The sequence below is a fragment of the Histoplasma capsulatum genome, genomic scaffold, assembly GCF_000149585.1.
Source record: "Histoplasma capsulatum NAm1 scaffold_3 genomic scaffold, whole genome shotgun sequence".
Lineage (NCBI taxonomy): Eukaryota > Fungi > Ascomycota > Eurotiomycetes > Onygenales > Ajellomycetaceae > Histoplasma > Histoplasma mississippiense.
In genome coordinates, this window is record NW_001813980.1 from 791,993 (window position 1) to 813,034 (window position 21,042).

Sequence of the window (21,042 nt, forward strand, 5' to 3'; positions counted from 1 at the left end):
GCTTCGATGAATTTATTATTGTATAAATAATCTAGCATTTTACAAATTCGATTTTCAGTTTCTATTATCTTGCTATTGCTGAGGTTCTTACTTTCTTGTTAGTTTTGATGACTTAATAATTTCTATAGGGTAGAATACGTTAACACATAATTTTTCCCTTCCTGACACCCCCCCCCCCCCCCTTTGCAAGATGTGGGCTTAAAAAATTAAGCAAAACGTCCGTTGACTCCAACCCAACCAATATTTGAAGCCTTACCTCCTGGAGAAACGTGCAACGAACAATCAAAAATCATATTACAGTAGTTACTGATGGAACCTTGGAAATCCACGCCAGTCGGAGAACGGATCATTACCATTTTCTATCACCTCTTCAAGCAATCTCTAGCGTAACACCTGTTCCTTGACTGGGAACGATTCATATCATCCACTTCTTATGAAATAGGAATATATATAACTATCTGAGCAGGGGCGAAAACCCAACACTGAATCAATAGAACCAAGCTTCCTTGCCATTTCTCATTTTGTCATTGTTACGCCGTTCCGACGCCTCAAAACCGGAGGAAGAAACACTTTCTGACTTCCTCTGAAAGCAAGGAGATAGATATAATTAAAAATGTCCACAAAGCCCCAACATGATAGCCAGCCAGCCAGCAAGGAATAGCCCAACACGTGAGGATATATACATTACAAGAGAATCAAGATGTATAAGAGCGGAAAGAAGGTACGGGGCACCGTGATATATAATCGGATGATATCTACCAAAGGCAAGGAGTACTTTAAGAAACTGCGTAATCAACACAAGCTCTCGCTCTCGCTCTCTAAAAGAGAAGCGGCTAGAAGACACGGCATCTAAATCCACGAGGAGGGTGAAAAGGATGCATGCTGCAAAGGGGAGGAAGAGAAAAACAAACCAATTGAAAATCAAACCAGGAGAAACAAGCACTGTAAATAAATAGACCTCGTCGTGTAAATCGCTCATACACTCACTCAAAGAATCCAGTACATGAAAGTTGTTCCCTGAAGGGCTATCATTGAAAGAAAACACCGTCGCCATGCAGCCAGAAAGAGAGGAGAACGAATCATTGACATGAAGGGCGCGAAAAAAGTAAAAAAAAAAAAAAAAAAAAAAAAAAAAAAAAAAAAAAAAAAAATTAAGAAATAATAATAATCACAGAGCAAAAATAGCAATAGAGGAGCTAAAACAAGATGATAAAAATATAACGGAGGCAAAATAATAAACTGCCAAACACTATGAAACTGGGTAAGTCTAGCAATATAAGTTCAAATAACATGAGAGAAAAGCAATGCGTATGCGCAATGGAATGTGACAAGTATGAAATATCCCCTGCAGAAAAACTCCAAACTAGAATATATGCTGTGCAAAATGGATAAGATGTGGATCAGAGGAATGGAAGCCTACAACCTCTAGCACCCGGAAGAAGAGGCGCATTTCAGGGAGGCAAACAGAGATTTAAATTATGAAAAAAAAAAAAAAAAAAAGGAAGAAGAAGGAAAAAGAAAAAAGAAAAGAAATAAAAGACACAACTCAGAAGGGGTGTCGTATATAGGGGTAAATAGTAGTAGCTAGTACAAAGACATGAAGAGCGTCCGTGTCTCATCGCTGTTGGGTCGATTCAGTCTTCTCAACCTCCATAAGACGATCGAACATGTTATGCAGCGCAGCTGCTGGTGTGGCCTTGTTGGGCCAATAGGTCGCAGCAAATCCCCTAATATAATTGAGTTAGTACACGAAATTAAGAAGACTAATCATTTTCATTAAACGTAGGCGGCAAAGGACAATATATATGTTACTTACCACAGCCGCTCTTCTAGCGAAGCTCGTGCTTCGTTCCCATCCAAAGTGCTTCGAATAAACCGGCCAATGAGAAGCAGCAACCGTCGCAATTCGCCCGCCCGATCCGACTTGCTTGGGATGTTTTCTTTGGTGACCTGAGATACTTGCTTGAGATGCGCTTGGATGGGCTTGAAAATAACCTTGAGTATTGCATCGTTATTGTTGTCCATACTGGTTCCAGCGCTGTCGTTGTTGCGACGGTGACGATCTTTCTCCTCCCCGCGGACCTTGATTCGGGCTTTGCTGGAACGATCGCGATCCTTTTCGTCTCGCCGGTGATCCTGCAGACGTCGATGTTTGCTAGAACTGTGGTTGGGCCTGTTGTCACCTGTAGGGTTGTTCGAAAGATCGGCGCTGTCTCGAGATTTGTGGACACGAGATCGCGATTTGTCCAAGTCGCGGGCTTTGCGAGGGAGGGATGGCGAAGGGGATCCCGAGACACTACCGTTCACATGGCCTCTGGAATGGAGGCTATTCTTTTTGTTATTGCGATGATGGTTCTCCACGGCTCTCTTCGCAATAGCGCTAGCACCGTTGCTTATCTTATCCTTCAAGACCGACAAGAGATAGTCCGCGCGACGGACCAGGTGGACAGCTCCGGGAGATTTTGTCGTACCCTTCCCACCACCATTCATGCGCTCCGCTTTCCGGTCAACCCGATGCTCCTCGAGGAAAAACTTGTCAGCAAGCGCAAGATCGGGGTCATCGCGGATCTGTGCCCAGGCACCATAGCCATGGCGGGCTATTCCGACACAGAGCATACCATCTTCACGTGCACCCCAGGCGCAGGAATAGTCAGCGCCCTTCGTAGCTTCAGGAACGCGAAAGCTCTGGGGGTCGGCTACATCCGCGGTAGCCTTCCTCAGAATTCGCATTTCATTTGGCCTCTCAACGATGGTCTCGGCATTAAGCCGTTTAACGCCCTGATGGTCGAAAAGGATGGCTTTCCGTTCTTTCTTGGTGAAGCTTTTGCCTTCACGCTCAAGGGCATTGAGGCGGTTATTTTCCTCTTTCAATAGGGCATGGGCCTTCTCGACTATCTCGCCCAACGCAGCTTTCACAACATCGATATCTCGGCCAATGAGCCGTGCTTCCCTGATTAGATCATCTTGCCGATCATTGATGTCGCCATATCTAAGATACGCGCGGATGAGATGTCTATATTCCTTCTCGCTGAGGGGCCTGCTCGGGTCAGGTGGCGGTGGTGCATCAGACACATCGTCAGCGTTGATATTGACCTGTGCCCGAGCTCGTCTTTTAGCTTGGCGTTCCTGTCGCCCATCCAAGGGCTCTTTTCGTTTACGCGGCTGACTTCGTTCAATCTCTTGAGCCAAGAATTGCTCATGCGCTCGAAGTTCCTCTTGTGCTTTGATTTGTTCGAGCTCCTCTTTTGGAATGATTTCGTCCCACGTAAGTTCGTCCACCTTAACGTCGACAAACTCAAAGGCCTTGAGAAACTCCTCTCCACCATCTGCCTCCATACCTTCGGCTTGTTCGGTTTTGTGCTCTTCAGCATTCGCCAGGACAGAGTCAATATCTAATTCTTCTAACTTCTTCTGGTTCCCAGATTGTTCGAACATGCGCTGGCCGCGTCGCTTTAGAATGCGGGATATATCGTCGGAAGAGGTTGGTTCACTGATCTGGTGGCCTGCACGCGCCATCTTGTCTTTGAGCTCAGTTGCTTCCTTGTCAGTAACTCCTCGTTGGATGGTAATAAATTCGAGAAGCAGCTTATTTCTTGCTCTTTCGAGAACCTCCTCTTCAACAGTATCTTTAGATACAAGTCGATAAACGCTCACAGGCCGAGTTTGTCCAATGCGATGTGCGCGTGCCATTGCTTGAAGATCGGCCTGAGGGTTCCAGTCAGAATCAAAAAGGACAACAGTATCAGCAGTCATGAGGTTAATCCCCAAACCTCCCGCACGAGTGGAGAGAAGAAATGCAAAATCACTGCTCTCGGGGGCATTAAAATGTTCAATAGACAGACGTCGAGGGCCGGCAGCGATCGTTCCATCTAGTCGTTGGTAGGCATAGCCACGGACATCCATATAGTCAGCTAGGATGTCAAGCATGCGAACCATTTGGCTGAAAATTAAAACCCGATGACCGTCCTTTTTCAGTTTGGCCAATAGTTGATCCAGCAACATCATCTTTCCGCTGCTCGTTATGAGGGCACGCATCATTTCTTCACGGCCCGTTTTCCCCTCCAAAATGCGAGATTCAGCGTTGGGAAACATGAAAGGATGGTTGCTAGCCTTCTTGAGCTCCATCATGATATTAAGAAGGGATTGCTTCTGTCCTTTGCCGCCTTGGTTGAGGGCAGCGTAATTTTTCGTCAGTATGTTTTTGTAGTACTCTAGTTGGATGTCGGACAATTCGACTCGAATGATCTTCTCCGACTTGGGAGGTAAATCCGACTCGACCTTCGATTTGGTCCGTCGAAGCATGTAAGGCTGGATAGATTTGGTAAGTTCCGCTAATTTTACACTGGCCGCTTCACAACCTAGATCCATGTCATCGTCAATTTGTATCAGCCCAGGGTTTAGGAAGTCCATTAGAGCAGAGAGTTCGCCTAGGTTATTCTGCACAGGCGTTCCCGTAATTAGTAGTCGACTAGGAGATTTGAATTCAACAAGCTTAGCATATAGTTGCGACTCCCGATTTTTCAACCGATGAGCTTCATCGACGGCCATAAATTGCCATTTGATTTGACTTAGGAAGGCGGCGTCCACAAGAACATATTCGTAAGTAGTGAGAAGGACATGGAATTTAGGTCGTTTAATATTCCCATCAATCAATAATTCATATTCCTTTATAATGTTGCGAGATGTTTCGTTGCCATTGTAAACCACGTAGTTCAAGTCTGGTGTCCAATTGTCAAATGTTTCTGCCCAAGAAGGCATTGTTGAGAGCGGCACAACGACGATGAAGGGACCTTGTTGATGCCTGACATGCCGCAACCAATTGATAAAGGCCACCGTTTGGACGGTCTTCCCTAAACCCATCTCGTCTGCAAGAACCACATTTCGACCACGAACCCAGTTATAAGCCATGAAGTTAACTCCTTTCACTTGGAATTCCTTGAGTTCACCGTTCTGAACAAAGCTCGGGGTGCCGTGGATGGGCTCGAATGGGGCTCGAGTTGAGGGGCTTGATTCGGCTTTACTAGAAATGGGCGGGTGGGAGCAACGGTCGAGATAGCGATCGATCTCCCGCTGAGCGATCTCGCTGACTAGGGGCGCGGGTTCCCATGTACAGCAATCATAGAAAAGCCGTTTCCATTTGACATAGTACTCTGTTGCACCGTCAATCTCGCGAGAGCCGATAACACGCTCTGCCTTTTTATAATCTTCTATGGCATCCACATCACGTTCCCGGTCGAGGTTCCATTTCTCCTTTTCCTCGGGAATGATTTCTGGGTCCCTTGCATATTGTATTTCTAAGGACAGGGTCTTGCGTACGTAGTTATCTAAGCGACGCACACTCCTACAGCTGGCAAGGGATTCCACCGTTTCCCATGTCGCGTGATAATGGGATTTCCCTTGCCATTTAATGTAGAACTCAAAATCGTCTCGACTAAGGCCGCTCCGTGTGAGGTCAACGCCCTCCTTAAACCTATGGTTGAGCACTACATCAATGGCTGGCGTTGTATCATCGACTGCAGTCACCCAATCCCCCGGCGTCATCATTTCCGATTCATCTTCAAATTCATCATCGTCATCATCCTCATTGTAATTAGATACTCTATTTGCACGTCTAGTTGAAAAGCGAATTTCGGCATGGGTAGGTATGAGGTTATCCGACTGCGCCATCCGTCGACGTTTTGTTTTTGAGGTTCTATTGCGCGATCCGTGATATTCGTCACCGTCAGAATTGGAGGTAGAATCAATTGACTGAGAAAGCGAAGGTTGTTTTGAGGGTCGATTTGGTGTACGACGCCTCCGCTTTGAAGGGGGGGCGACAGCTTCAGAGTCAGAATCGGATGTAGTCTGGACATTTTGACGAATGGATCTTGCACGACCACTTCGACGTAAGCCGTAGAGGCTGGGGTTATTTCTTATAAAGTCATCATCGATAATGGGAGATTTTCGTTTAGTGCCCCTCTTCAGGTTGTGGGCCGATGAGTTACCAGAAATAGACGCTGGAGGTGCGTCGGAAGCGTCTTCAGCAGCCGAATAGCCTTCATCCTCACCAATAAGGTGTTCAGCAGCTGGAGAAGCATGTCCATCCACATCATCCTCATTGTCTGAGGAGTCCGAACTCATCTCCGCATTAAACTCCTCCGCGGCGTCCGACTCCGCATCCTCGCTCGGGTCATGATCTGCATCTTCGTCGGAGGGATCTTGCTCGTCGGCAGTTGTTTCAGCCAAGTCGCTCACGTTGTCGAAGGTCGGTATAGATGGATTCTCATCTGTGGCATGAACATCATTTGTGACGGGGGACTGGTGGCCATTTGGCAGGGTAGATGTCATCGAGGCGGAAGGGAGCACCATGCTACTGACTATGGAACAGGTCAGCATTGAAGAGCAATTATGGGAGAAAATCCAAATTCGAAGATAGCACGAGCTACAGGATACATATGCGACTGGGGATATGACTTGTAGAAGCTCTATAGATGGTATAATAGGGTAGCATGACTAGATTTGATGGAATGTATGGCTTTTATCGATGGTTTGATGAAACGAGTTTGACGGAATTGATGCATAACAGCGGATGCAGAATAACGAGCCACCAAAAGAATAAACCGATTCTACAACAATCACGGCATCGATTCCATCAACATAGCAAGTAGCTGAAGATCCTCATCATCAAAACGAAGAGAATCCAAGCGGAGCAGGGTTCGTCGAAGATCGAGGGGAGGTACACAAGCGAGCCTCGGTAGACGTATTTTCCAGGTGGACCAAAGGGAGAGATAACTTACGATCCATAGCTTGGTGGCCCCGAGGCAGAAGCTAGGAGCCAGCAACAATGAGAGCGAATTAAAGAGTGTTTGTGGTGGGTGGGGAGGGTGCGAAGGGAGTGAAAGCACGAGTTTGGCGGAGAGCGAGTTTGGGAGGAGGGAGAAAGAGAGCGAAGAGTTGAAGGTGGAGGTTGAGAGCCGCCGCCAAGCTTGGGCCCCGAAAAGGGCTTAGACCCGCAAGTCTGAAGTCGACTAGACTGGATATAATTTAGTGTCGCCGACAAGCGACCCTTCGGTTGGGTGACTCAGCAGCATTCTGTCCGCTGCGGAACGTGCTCTGGTTGGCTAGCTCGTGCAGATCGGGAAATTCACGTGATCCACAGATGGACGCAGTTGGTTCAAGCTACTAGGACTGGGAGAGCAATTTTGATGGGACTGAGGACTGTAGTATTTTGGCCATATCAATGGAGGTATACGATAAACTCATGGTTGTAGAATATCCTTGTTGTAGACCGTCAAAAACAGCTTGACGGTTGCAACCGGGACGGAGCCAGTTTGAAAAACAGTAAAAAGTGTTCAACCTTATCTCAGCAAGCTCAGCCGCTTCGCAGGATAATTGCTGTTTTAACACTCTATATAACGATGTGACGGTTCGCCAGCGGCTGAAAATGGCCGTTTTCGCGGCTGCTTTTGGCCTCCTGCCAACCGCCCAACCTCGATCATCACGTGAATATATCCTCACGGCCGCGACGCTTCCCTCCTTGCATGGCCACGATTTTTGAACTTGCTGCGTTTTCGTGCACTTCCAAGCACCCTCATTCACCCACATTCACCCACTGCTCTTCTTTTGGAAGGAGGGGGGGAGCTGTTTTTGATGCTTCACTTTGTTGATTTTGACTCCCTTCCCCAAGATCATGTTGTTCTCTCTGCTTTCAATTCTCATCACTCTCATCATGCTGTCTACACCTCTCTTTCCTCTCCTTCTTCACAGTATTACTCAATCAGTTCTATTTATGAAAATGTCTCAAATCATTCATTATTTGTTCTGTTTCTCTCTACTGTCAGCTCTTCTTGAGCTGTTCTGATTATAATATCTTTATTTTATTTGATCAAATCTGACAAGCAAAGCAGCAGCAAGATGAATGTTTTAACTGCTCTGAATTTCTTCTTCACACTGAATGTTATTGTTTCATACAGCAGGTATGAAAGTGGCTTCATTGATTATGATGAAGATAATGATGACAGTCAACTTTCCACTGAACATTATCTGATTTTGACAGAGAATCTTGATATCACTCAGCTTTGATAAAAGCAGTACAGCTTTAAAACTTAAAAAAAACTCAATGAAATTTGTGATTACTGAAAAAAATAGACAATGATTTATTTAATTTTTAAACAATGTTATAAACTCATCAATAATGCTGAGCAGATATTGTCAGCATATCAAAATTAATACAAAGTGATAATAAAAGTGAATCTCTAATTCAGAGAAGACAGTTCAGTTTCTGTATGCATTTTTCAATTGACAATATGATATTCATTGTGGCAAGAATAGTTAATACTGTTTGAAAATTAAATGTAAAAACTCATTGAAAATATTTTGAAAATAATGACATCTTGTTCTCAAACAAAAAACAGCCTCAGAATTCAATAAAAAATATAATTATTAAAATGAAAAATGTGATCATTCTCTTTCTCAAAATCATTAAATTAAAAGCATTATTAATCTCTACAGATTATTGCAAAGATGATCACAGAAAATGAATTGATTTTTATCAAATAAATAAAAATATATATATATATTAAAAAAAATTCCTGAATTTATTTGAATCATTCTCATCATTATTGAAATGATATTTATTTTTAATTAACAATGCATTCAAATGCTTTTCTTCTTGCAGCTTGCAATCATCATTATCAATCATCTTTTAGCAATTTTTCATCTTCAATATTGAAATATTATATTAACTCTGATCTGAATTTCAGACAATGAATGTCTCTGATTGTTTATATTTTTAAATCAGAGTTTATCAAAAAATTTTTTGAAAATGAAATATTATATATGTTTCTGATTCTCACAGCATGAGCTGATTGATTGATAGAATGATAAAAATAAGTTTAAAATTTCAAAAACCATTTTTAATTCAACTCTGATTCTCAGCCTGCATATCTGCCTGCTGACTATACTCTTTCACATTGAAGAATTCAAATCAATTTTAATAATTAACTCAATGTTGAATTCTGCAGAGAAATTCTACAATGTTAAAATGTTGAATGACAAGAGACAGTTGCTGCTGCTATTAAAAAATGAATTATTGAATAAATTTATATTTTATCAGATAAAGTTAACATTCACTGAATTTAAAATTTGTCTGAATAAGAGAATGACTTCATTCATGATGAGTTTTCAGATACACTGAGTTGGTGAGATTATAGATTTTGAAAAAATCACTTATTTATACAATCTTTACTATACTGAAGCTAAAGCATTTAACAACAGTGATAAGTACCCTTTAATTTTCTTCATGTTTCAGTTATATTAAAAGGTTAATGATGAACAAAGAAAGTAATGAAGGCTCTTCAAAACATCATATTTCAACATGCAGATATTCACATCTTTATCAAACGTTATCAAATAAATATTAACATTAATGTGCAGGGAATAATTCAGAAAACAGGCTTTCAAACAGAATTGATGCAATTTGCTTATTTAATAAATGCATTGATCAATCTCAATTGACTGTTTAAGTTTTCTCTAAAAGAATCAAAGTTTCTTAAATAGTTACCTTTCAGTTGTTCTTGACTGACAGAATACTGTTCAGAAATGCAAATAAGAATTGAATGATTATGAAATTGAATTAAAATATATCAACAAAATATGCAAGACTGCTCTAAAACATCTTGATAATAGAGTATTCACTGAATTCAATTTCAAGATATTGAAGAGACTGGAGGTTTTCTATGAGTGGAGAGCAGAAGCAAAGTTAGTGTTCAACAACATTGTTTATAAACTGTGTAACAAAAAATAATAGCAGCAGAACTGATGAATCTGTGAGAATTTTGAATGCTATAAAAATGAGCAATTTGTGATTGATCTTGAACAACAACTGGCCGGGAAGCTGGTGGATATCAAAGTCATGAACACTTTCAAGCATGAGGCCTTCATGTCTCTGAAGCACTTGATGTTTGTTGACTGCATGCTGACCTTGCCGGGTGCTAGTCTTGAAGCGGAATATCAGCGGAGGATCAACACAATCAATGCAGGGGTCGCATTCTGTGGCGTGGAGGAAGGGCGGCCCTCGCGCCGGCCCGCGGTCGATGATGACCCTTATCCTCTGACCAAGCGGCAGAGGTGCTTGTTAAAGGATAACACCGAGGTCCTCTTGCACCAAGCAATGGAGTCTGTGCAGGCCAAGTTCACAGCTGAACAGCCTCAGGCTTGCTTTCAGCCTTGCATTTGCTTTCTCTGCATTGGGAATCCTAGTTGCTCGCTGGAGAGCCGCATTAAAAAATACGCAACACCCGGATCACTTACAAGGCATTTTCTACGAAGGCATATCAACCCTCCATGGCCGGCCACTGGGGTTGAGTGCAATGTTTGTGAGGGGAAGGTGCTCCCGGCCAAATCTGCTCTTCTCAACCATGCAGAGGAGGCTCATGGAACTGTTGTGCGGGGTCACACTCAGGAGAAACTGGCATTAGAATATCAACAGAGCCTAGAGAACTAGTTTTGTAGTATAGATATATATATGTGTGTAATAAAAGGAGTTGCACTCCTCACACATCATGGCCATGCTCACTCTTACTCAAATGCATGTTATATCAAAACACAAATGAAATGCAAGTCAGGCTACATTGCCCTATTGACATATACACTGAATCCGCATTAGTTCATATCCCTCCACTAATACTTTTGCTACAAAATGCCTAGAAATCTAAATCACTATCTGGAACTATCCGGTTCATTTTCGACTGAGAATGCCAGTTGATGAGGCTGGAGTTGGAAAGTTGGGGGCAGCAGAGGTAGCCAGTGTTCAAGGAAGCGGATGTGAGCAGCATTGCTGCCGTTAAATATCAATATTTGCCATAATCATGGATTCTATGTCTCTGACCCCAAAAAGACGGCGTGCGCGAATGAGGTCATAGTCAGGGCGCGATCCCGACACTATAATACACAAAAACGATGCCAAGACCTCTTCTAAGGTGGGCTGCAAATATGGCACGGATTTCCAAAACTGCTTGCCAATAAAGACCTGTTCCCACCTCCCTTGCCGCCGGTTCCCTGGAATAGGTCTGTTCTTGGGCGCGAGCCGATTGTTACTGCGGTCCTTTGTGCGCACGGTTGCATTATTTTGCTCCGATGTAAAGCAAGCAAAAGTTGAGAATTTCATCTATTTATTATATTTGGCCATTCTAATACGCGCCGCACCGTATCGATCAATGAAGTCCCCATCATCAACCCATTTTATTTCACAAAATACTATTAATCTCACAGCGATCCATCGTGTCTTGAAACTGGGCATCGTGTAGTTCTTGAATGATGAGTTCGCGCTTATGTCCGTGTAGCGCGGGTGTTTAGATCTGGCCACGCAGATCGTTTAGATGAAGTTAAAAGCATTATCACAGACTGCGTCATGAGAGGATCAGAATCGAAAATTCTTGAGTTCATGTTGAATGAATTGGATTGAATGAATTATCCTGGGTGGTAAGAGAGCTCATTATCTCATCTATCTACGGAGTAACAGTTCCAGATAAAGCGATCTAGGTGCGGCTAAAGTCTGAAGCATTTCATAAAAAGCCTCTTCTGTTGACAATCCCTCTCGAGAGAATCCTCTTGTGAATCAGCCATGCACGGAGCATTTCACAAGAGGATTTTTCTGAGAATTCAGAAGGTATAAGCAAAGCTAATATACTTTTTCAAATATAAGCTGCTTTAAACAAAGACCTGGATCCTCTCAGAAAAATCCTTTTGTGAAATGCAATGGCTGATTTTTTGTGAAAAGAATTTTCTTGCTTAAAGCAGCTTATATTTGAAAAAGTAGGAGCATTTCAGCAATTTGTTTCCATGAGCCATTTCCTCATAAGAGGATTCTCCCAAAAGAGTTCTCACACAGACTTTCTAGATAAATACTCTTTAATGATCAAACTTATATTCTAGCATCTGACAAGGCCTTCATATCTCAGATAGTAATACAGGAGATTACCTTTGTGAAACATAGAGGATTGAGAACTCTCACTCAAAGATGATCTGTGAAGGAACTAAGTCAATTGTCATTCAAGCACTTTCAGGCATTCCTGGGATTGCCGCACTTCTTTCAACCTGTCCTCGTTGGCATGAGATTCCTTACACGATGCTTCCTACACTGATAGAGGGTCTTCTGGATCGAAAAATATAAGACCATGCCGAAATATATTCCGATTGGTGGGAATCATGTCAAAAAAACTATAATAATGGGTCGCGCCAGCGAAAGCGGATGATACAGAAACAATATCCGTCTGTCAATCGAACCAAAAGAAGGAGAAATGAGCGCAATGAAGGTAATCGTGCCGAGGGACATGGCAATCAAAATGTAAGCCCTGTCCATGTCAAGGGACACCTGATAACTCGCTCACTATCTTAGTATTCGCTAACAAAAATGCCCCGTATTAGTATATGCCGGAGCCGAATGGGAGTGTATCTAGCGAATTCAGACATAGCTTTTCACAAACAAAGAGCAGCGAACCACAAATTTTCACTATCGCGAGCGTAGCAGAGAGTCAGTCTTGGCCGATACTATATCCGCAATACCCTCTGTGCTGACATATATATAGGCCCCCTCGATCAAATCATTGACAATGAGCTTGTTCCACGGACTACCGAACCTTCCACCCAGCTTAATATATCACCAGTGGTGGATTCTGTGACGGATTCTGGCGGCAGCGGAAACATGGACAATCGTCCCCCTTTATTACAGCCACTGCATGGCTTTTCGGACGCCTGGACCGACGGGCTTTCTCAATCGAGCCCATACTCGGACAATGGTCGGCAACTGCTCGCGGCAGATGTACAGCAGCCACCATATGGAGTGTCAGATGGCTGGACGGATCTTTGTTCTACAAACAATGGTCGGCAACTACTTGCAGTAGATGTACAGCAGCCACCATATGGAGTGTCGGATGGCTGGACGGATCTTTGTTCTACAGACAATGGTCGGCAACTACTTGCAGTAGATGTACAGCAGCCACAGTATGGAGTGTCGGATGGGTGGACGAATCTTTCCGCAGGCAACCATCAACAGTCGGTTGCCTATGCATGCTCAGCGAACAATTTCAATATGGCGATGTGATTGAATTTTGGATGGAGGAATGCGTAAATGAATTGGCTAGCATTTCTTCGAATGTAAGACTTAAATATTTATTGGCAACCAGTGGACATGTCCAACACAACAAATAATATATGCCCCCTCCTTTATCGCTCATAATCATATCATCATCTCCTGATATAACGATATACTCCCCATGATCTAATGATTTTGTATCATTGAAAATAGGAAGGCCATTGTTTTCATCCACATAATCCAACCCTATAATAACCAGGTGCTTTCCGGGGAATGGCTCTTCAAGTTTGCCACTCCTATCAGTCCAGACGATTGCATAATATTCGACCACATTCTCCAAGGGATCGCTTTTAAATGGCTTTCCTATTTGGCGAGACACGTGCTCGAGATTCACTTTATCCTACTTCATTCTTAGTATATTTCATATTCAAGGTATGCTTGCTTTCCAAACCTGTAGCCATTGTTTAACCACCGGCTCGACGTCTTTTTCGCAGTCGGGAGGATAGAGCCAGGAGTACTTGGGGTGTGAACTCCGTTTCACTTTCGACCTCACTTTGGATGCCGCCCTAACGGCAGTGTCTTTAAGTGGTTGCATTTTATGTGATTAGCCGCTTATGCAGGGTCGCCCGTGCGAATCGGAGTATTGTATGTCTGATAGCACATTACTGACAATTAGAACTATGAGTAGACAGCAGCATTAATATTTTTCATTTCAGGCTAGAGTGTAAAGGTGAAATCAGCGCACTGAGGGTTCGGTTCCTCGAAAGTTAGGTGGTTCATGAAAACTTGCTGGACTCACCCGAATGCGTGTTGTTTGCCCAAATCCCGGCTCTATCTTCGAAAATGAAGTTTTTCTGTAAAGGGAGATACGCAAAGCCTTATCCCTTTTATCTTATCATCGCAAAGACTGACTGTGTAAGATTTTTTTTTTTTTATTGTCGAGGAGGGTTGGATTTGGATTTTGGTGCCCAAGTCTGACTGATCTCGGGCCGCAAGTTTCTCCACGTGGGTCACCGCGGCGATTTCTTATCTATGACGCAAACCCGAAACAAAAAGGGAGATATGGGAAACGAGTCATATGAAGGAACTGTCAGGTCAACTGCCCTGGCTTAGTAATCCTTTCACCATATAACTTGCCACGGAGCTAGCAATCCTTCAATCAAGCAAGCTTTACACCTTCCACAAATAGCTGCCTTCCTCAAAATACGATTTCAATCTTCCTATTTTTCCGTCGCGATCGAATAGGATTAATCTCCACCCGGTTTCTTGCTCAGTGGTCGATCCGTTTTCCACATCAGAGCCAAGCCGGATCAACCCTTTGATCAGTATCGTTCCTAATCAGCTATCTTCTCTCACAAGTATCATACATCATAACTTTCTAACAATTCTGCATTTTTTTTCCTGTCCCATTCATCACAGCAACTCCTAGTTAGCCTCGCATCAACCCAACGGTATACCATTATCAAGAACCATCCTCTAACCAGCTCAGTCAATCATTTACAAGGCGTGCTTCAGGAAGCTGAAAAAATCTATGAGTCACTTCTAATTTCCTATGATGGCGCTGTTGATAGCCTTGACCAACTCTATCGGGGAGCGACTTCGGGACTCCTCTCTGTTTTACAGAAAGAGGGTGCAGCTTGTAACCTTCACTCACAGATAGGTGATGAGAAATTGGAGTCTGATCTAGGACACTTAGTTGAGCATCTCAAAAAAACAAAAGGAATTTTCAAATATGATGACTACCGGCCTCTAGTACACCTGGTCATCCAAAGGCTCCCAGACAATGAAATCCAGAATGTTGATAAATGGAACATCGACATCTGGAAAGCTGTATTTAACCTCATTGACAACATCCCTCAATCAACTCCTCCGATGAGCATCCCACCCTCCTATGACAGCACGCCAGTCAAATCCACCTCATCATCGCAGAAAGGCTCCGAGCAGACGCGTAAGTTGGTGAATCCAAGAATCTTTGAGGATATATGTGGCTGCACATTTCGAGATGTTGAGGGCTTCTTTGACAAATACTTTGAGGAGAAGGATTGGAGTGACAAAGCAGATACCATCTGTCGACGTGTGTTAGACCCAGACAGTGACAGTAATTGGGCCCAGTTTCCCGATCCTCCTACACAGGGCAATGTCCTCGCCTGGTGGTTTCGTCTTCAAGAAGACCTTCTCTCGGAATCACGCAGCATCTACTACACCACAGCAAGCAAAGCGGATCTTACTGGTTCGCAGGCGGAACGGCAAGTCGACCTTATTTTGCGAGCTAGGGGTGGGAGCCCCTTGCAAAACAAACACGACTGGACAGACATCCTGGTGGTTGGCGAGCTTAAAAAACCTGAGGAGAAGCTCGGGACCAAAGCCACATTTCTGCAGATAGGCTGCTATGTGCGTGAGGTCTTCGCTGCGCAGCCCACCCGGCGGTTCGTCCATGCATTCGCTGTCTGCGGGACCAAGATGGAGGCGTGGGTGTTTGACCGCTCGGGTCCCTACAGCTCAGGCATCATCGACGTCTATACGAACTCGAGACGGTTCTTTCAGGTGCTTATGGGCTACACCATGATGAGCGACGAGGAGCTGGGGCTAGACACCTTTATTGCTAGGGATGAAGAGGGCATCAAATTGATGACTGTCAAAAGGCCTGGACCCTCAGAGGAAACGGTGCTGCGGCTGGGTGAAATGCTTTCCTTTCAACGTGCCATTGTGTGTCGCGGGACTACATGTTTTCTCGCAGATGATGGAGAGGTCGTAGTCAAATTCTCGTGGGTATCGGACAAGCAGCGCCCAGAGGTGGAACTCCTCAAGCTAGCGAGTAAAAAAAATGTCCAAGGGGTCGCCAGGATCATTGGCCACAGTACCATCACCAGCATCGCCAACCTGCGCAGCGGCCTGACCTTCGACGACAAGCGCCACGACTTCAAAAGCGCCCCCCCCAGTACAGTCTCCTCATTTCATCAATCTCAGCCGCTCACCGAACCCTGTCGCTTAGATATTCGTCGAAAATCATCTTCCAAGAAACGCAGATCTCCGGACAAAGGGGTGCAGGCGTCCAAACGATCGCGTTTCATTAATCAACCGTCGAGTGACACTCAGCAGGAGAAAGAACTAGCTTTCTCTGTTCAGTCGGCGCACGAGCCAAGTCTCTTCGACAGGAATGGCGAGGAACTCTACGACAACCGTGTCCTCCGCTGTCTTGTGATATCGCCCGCTGGCCGGCCGATCTACAAGTACAAATCGCCCTTGGAGCTGCTCATGGCGCTTCGCGATGCAATAAAGGCGCACAGGTCTCTTTACCTAGATGGGAACATCCTTCATAGGGATATTTCAGAGAACAATATAATAATAACCGATCCAGACAAGGCGGATGGTCACTCGGGCATGCTAATCGATCTGGATCTTGCCAAGGAAATTGGGAGCGGGCGCAGTGGCGCACGCCACCAGACCGGCACGATGGAGTTCATGGCGATCGAGGTGCTGCTCAATATCGACCATACCTATCGGCATGATCTCGAATCGTTCTTCTACGTCCTTATCTGGCAATGTGCCTGTCATGGTTGGGAAAAACTAGATGAGCTACAGAGGCAGAGACAGGATCGGCCGAAAGACAGCATGTTGAAAAAGTGGTATAGTAGCACCTTCAGGGATATTGCAACTTATAAACGAGGCAACATAGAAGCTAGCGGATTTGAATACCTTCTACAGGAGTTTCCACCGGGATTCGAGTGCGTCAAACCCCTCTGCAGGACCATACGAGGCGTGATGTTTCCTCATGGGAAGGAAGGACTTATTGTTGGAACACCCCAAGACCCAAAAAGGCTATATGATCCTATTATTAAGGCGTATGATGATGCGATAGCTCTGATTGAAACCGAATATGAATAAGTATCGTTTATATTAGTTAGCCTGCTCAATGCATACCAATTAGTCTACATAACTAGGCCATTTTACAACTCAAGGCAACAATGTTTTGAGCCCAGTTTCGTTACAAACTTCAAATCATTCGAAAGTTGTGGCGGAGAATTTATTGGCAAAGTGTGTACAGAATATATTGGCGCCTTGAGGGATATTCCAAGCCTCGCGCGGCTGAAATTTATGACTGCCAGCGGCGCGGTGAATACTACAACAAAGTTCGCAACAAGAGTAGCTGCCAATAACAGCAAAATCCGCTTCATCTGTGTATACAATTGTTAAGATACAAGTGATAGTAGTATGTTCATTGTTGTTATTCTATTCTGTTCTGTATATTCTAGCCGAGGCAGAATGCTCAATATAACCACTAGTTATTAGCACGTGATCGGGATATCCACGCGTAACCTCGGGTGACTCAGCAAAAGTTTTCATTTTCCAGCATGAAGAGATATTCTTTGATTATTAAAATGACAGCCAATTTTTATGTATTGTATGGGCTGACTGATATCTAACCTTCAGGGGATTAACATCCAGGCACAAGGAGTAGATCCTGTGATCGCTGCTCTATGTTTGTAACTGACACTGATCAGTCGGCACAGGTCGCGTAACTGTGCCAGCTCACATAAGCACCTTGGACACAGAATGGATTAGTCATAACAGCAATCATAGAACTGTTGTAAAAACAAGTGACAGTTGTGTGCATATTCTAGTTGTTCTTCTATCTATCTGTATTCTAGAAGAGGCAGAATGCGCAATATATATACAGATACATGTATGAGTTTCAAATCTCTTACACACCTTTCAACAACCGTGATACTATGCGGATCACCGTGGGGGGACAAGAGGGAAGGTATCATTCGGCTGTGGCTGTGGCTGCGTACAGTAGAAGAGGGGAACGCATGGCAGTGCGATGAGCAGGTGGCTCGGCTTCTCCAGTTATATATACCTGTGGCGAGTTATGGGTTGCTCCTGGAGGAGAAAGATAAAGACACTGTCAATCAAGGCTGCCCTCACCTGCCTACCAAGGGCCGTTAATGAATGGTTAGGAGAGGCCACCTTGTAATCGATCAAGATATCACTTTCATGTACATGGATTAGCGTTACATCTTACCCTCCGGGTTGGCAGATGCTGCTGTGACACCGGCGCGTTCAGCTGTACGCATTCCCCTCTCGTGTTTCCGAAGCGTAGACACCCGCTGGCGCAGCGCCGATTCCGTCCTTCCTGGAAAACAACTCTCTATCTCCGGCCAGGGTCGGCACTGCTCCATCATGCTTAGGAGCCGTGCGTCATCCTCAGGGAGCCATTGCAACAGCTTGTCTCTGTGGCCCTTTCTCCCCTCACCGCGCTCACGCTCAGTTTTTCCAATTTTGTGAGGAGCCGAACGACCGGCTGGCCGCACACTCTCATCTCCTCCCCATATTGCCGGCGCTGATTCGGGCATGCAACTCGCCAAAGCACCTTCAAACAGTCAAGAAAGGAACTGCAGACGCTCATCGAGTGGTAGTGACCGGAAATGGAAGTGAAGGGCTGTGTAGGAACTTTCTATAAATGATGCAGAGGCAACATGAAGCTGCTTTACAGCTGATTCTTCTGATTGCTGTGGCCCTCACTTGCGCTCTCTGAACTGTTCATCACTGAGGAAGTCGTCACTTGTGCTGCAGGAGCAAGGAACATCAACATCAGTGCTGCAACGGGCGGGGTGAATCTGCTGATGATTCAGAATGTGAGTATCATCAACTGCTTGGGAATTTCTACTCCAGCCATCAGGCCTCTCTCCGGATCCTCAGTAATGATTGAGAGTGTCACAGAACATGGACAGAGGAGGTACAGAACAGAGATAAATGACCTTTCAGTTGGCAAGATCATCACCTTGCTGAACAGGCTGGTGAAAGTCACTAATGTCTCAAGACATGTTGGCAAGAATGACTGAGTCAATGAAGATGTTGTTCTGAAGATCCGGGAGCCTGAAGAAATCTTCTAAGCTACCATCTGAGCTGATTATGCTTGGCGATGATGAATCAGCCCCTGTGGCACCTCTTCCAAGGGGAGGCAGTTCGGTCAGCGTATCAGAGATATTAGCTTGAACATCACTGGCAGGGGTGGGATGTGAATTCAGGGTATGATGTGCCAGATTGCAGAGAGATGATACCCCATGCTGAGGATTCTCCGAACTGGGTGGTGGTCTAGACATCTCTCTTGATTGGGAGGGGGAGCTCGACGGCGCACACGGCTGAGTATTACCACTGATAGACACGCAAACTTCGGCCGGCAGCTTCGAAGGAAGGCCATGGTTGGGGGGGAGCAGGGAGTTGGGGAAGACATCACAACGCGGGGCTGGGGCTGGGGGAGGGGGTTTTCTGGATTCTTGGGTGCGAGAATTGAGGCATTTGCGCAGTGAGAATAACTTGGGGTGCCGTGGCGTCCACAGCTTGAAGTTGTTCACATGAAACGCGAGGGCCATCTGGGAGTGGGAGATTGGGGATCTGAGAGAGGAGATTCTGAGTCAGAGGTGAATCAGGGGAGTAGGGAGGAGAGTGGGCATTGGGCCTGCTGGGAAGAGCATGCGCGGGCGAGAGAAACAGATCACGAAATGCCAGTGATTCAGTAGGAGGCTCGGCCACCCTTTATAGATTCTCTCAGCACAGAGGCTTCAAATTCCCCACCATCTCCCACATAGGAGAGGAAGCAACAGGGCGAATTCCACTGATCCCTGAATCTTCCCTGAGACTGCTGACGCGTCCGTCCTCATCAGAAAGACATCTGAAGGTCAATAACCGGCGCCCTGCACCAATCACATATGGTTATCGCCACTTCCAACCTTGACATGTCGAGTATGCAATGCTGACGAACCCCCCCGGGTCCGACCTGCAGGCGCACACCGATACCAATAAAGAAGTGCGGCAATTTTGCTATTGGCTGGGGAAAGGAAATGAGGCAGTCTGCCTTGGTGGGTCAAACGGCGATGCAACCCTCCATCACTCAGGGCTCAGCAAGCTCTCCGGCTCCAGGAGGCTCGCCCGCTGGTTTTCCCTGTGCGCCTCGATCGATCGTTCGCCTGTTGCTTTTCCGCACAGATCTCCACGGACAAAGGCACCCCAAGACAACAGAGTACGGGAGACAGATCAACCCGATAAAACCGCAAGAAAACGGGAAACGAGAGGCGGGGGCGGAAACTCTCGACCTCCCAACCCAAAAATTAAAAATTAAAAATTAAATAAAAGAAAAAAGAAAAGAAAAGAAAGATAGACTATTGGCAATCTGCGGTTCACAGTCGCCGACCGTACAACACAGCTGACGGCTGTAGATGTCCCAGCAGCCCAGACTTCAGATCAAGCGAAGTAACACCACCGCGAGGGGCGGCGTGGGTGGTCCAGAAACCAATGAAGCAGCAGCCCGCGAGCCCATCAGACATCCGTTCGGCGATTCCGCGGGCGCAGGACGAAAAAGGGGCGAGGGCCGGGTAAGACGGCACCGGTTCCCTGCAAGGAGGGGAAGGGGGCAGTGCATCCAGGCGCGCGCGAGAGGGAGAGAGAAAGAGGGAGGGAGAGAAAAGAGGAGGAGAGAGTGTGTGGTCGTTGCGAGGGCGCGGGATGGGTTTTTATAGATCGAGGAGGTCGGTTGAAGCGGCGTGAGAGGGCGCAAAAGCGGCGAGCGGGCGCGCCATCCCCGAAGCGGCAACGGTGCTGCCTCAACGGGCCTAGCGCAGGAAGCGGGCCAATGACGACGGCGTCCGGCGGTCTGGGCGCCCCGCTAACCGGCGCAAAAGATACTGATTTAATGATTAGTCACTCTTTTAAACAAGCTAATCTCAAATTGGTAATGTGCTAACCCAAATAAGTCTTTGATCCCATGATGTGCAATTATCCTGCGAAGCGTCTGAAAAAAAACAGTTCCAGTTTGTTAGCAACACAGGAACAATTTGCTCTATACCTTAGGTATGGGTGAGAATACCAAACCAACTCCATCTATTCAGCATCTCTGTACCATCTTGGGACCTAGGAAAATCAATGTTCTCACGATGGTATCAATTTTTATTTTCATATTCCCATTTCTTAGA

General features: G+C 45.4%; 5 protein-coding genes across 5 annotated transcripts; 3 read left to right on the top strand and 2 right to left on the bottom strand.

Moving 5' to 3' along the window:
* Positions 1–1,615: 1,615 nt before the first annotated feature.
* On the bottom strand, positions 1,616–6,783 carry HCAG_03376 (hypothetical protein; the record flags this gene model as incomplete). The annotated part of the gene is made up of 3 exons (XM_001541229.1): positions 1,616–1,727; positions 1,817–6,356; positions 6,777–6,783. The coding sequence occupies 3 exons, from the start codon at positions 6,781–6,783 to the stop codon at positions 1,616–1,618; spliced, it is 4,659 nt and encodes a 1,552-aa protein (XP_001541279.1).
* Positions 6,784–9,892: 3,109 nt separating this feature from the next.
* HCAG_03377 (predicted protein) lies at positions 9,893–10,483 on the top strand (the record flags this gene model as incomplete). The annotated part of the gene is made up of 2 exons (XM_001541230.1): positions 9,893–9,939; positions 9,976–10,483. 2 exons carry the CDS (start codon positions 9,893–9,895, stop codon positions 10,481–10,483), a joined length of 555 nt encoding a protein of 184 aa, XP_001541280.1.
* Positions 10,484–14,134: 3,651 nt separating this feature from the next.
* HCAG_03378 (predicted protein) lies at positions 14,135–17,560 on the top strand (the record flags this gene model as incomplete). Its single annotated transcript, XM_001541231.1, has 4 exons — positions 14,135–14,161; positions 14,492–16,797; positions 17,014–17,251; positions 17,519–17,560. 4 exons carry the CDS (start codon positions 14,135–14,137, stop codon positions 17,558–17,560), a joined length of 2,613 nt encoding a protein of 870 aa, XP_001541281.1.
* A 434-nt stretch (positions 17,561–17,994) lies between these two features.
* On the bottom strand, positions 17,995–18,426 carry HCAG_03379 (predicted protein; the record flags this gene model as incomplete). Its single annotated transcript, XM_001541232.1, has 2 exons — positions 17,995–18,002; positions 18,096–18,426. The coding sequence occupies 2 exons, from the start codon at positions 18,424–18,426 to the stop codon at positions 17,995–17,997; spliced, it is 339 nt and encodes a 112-aa protein (XP_001541282.1).
* Positions 18,427–18,696: 270 nt separating this feature from the next.
* Positions 18,697–20,706, top strand: HCAG_03380 (predicted protein; the record flags this gene model as incomplete). Its single annotated transcript, XM_001541233.1, has 6 exons — positions 18,697–18,809; positions 19,008–19,091; positions 19,266–19,379; positions 19,857–20,093; positions 20,299–20,445; positions 20,610–20,706. 6 exons carry the CDS (start codon positions 18,697–18,699, stop codon positions 20,704–20,706), a joined length of 792 nt encoding a protein of 263 aa, XP_001541283.1.
* Positions 20,707–21,042: the final 336 nt, after the last annotated feature.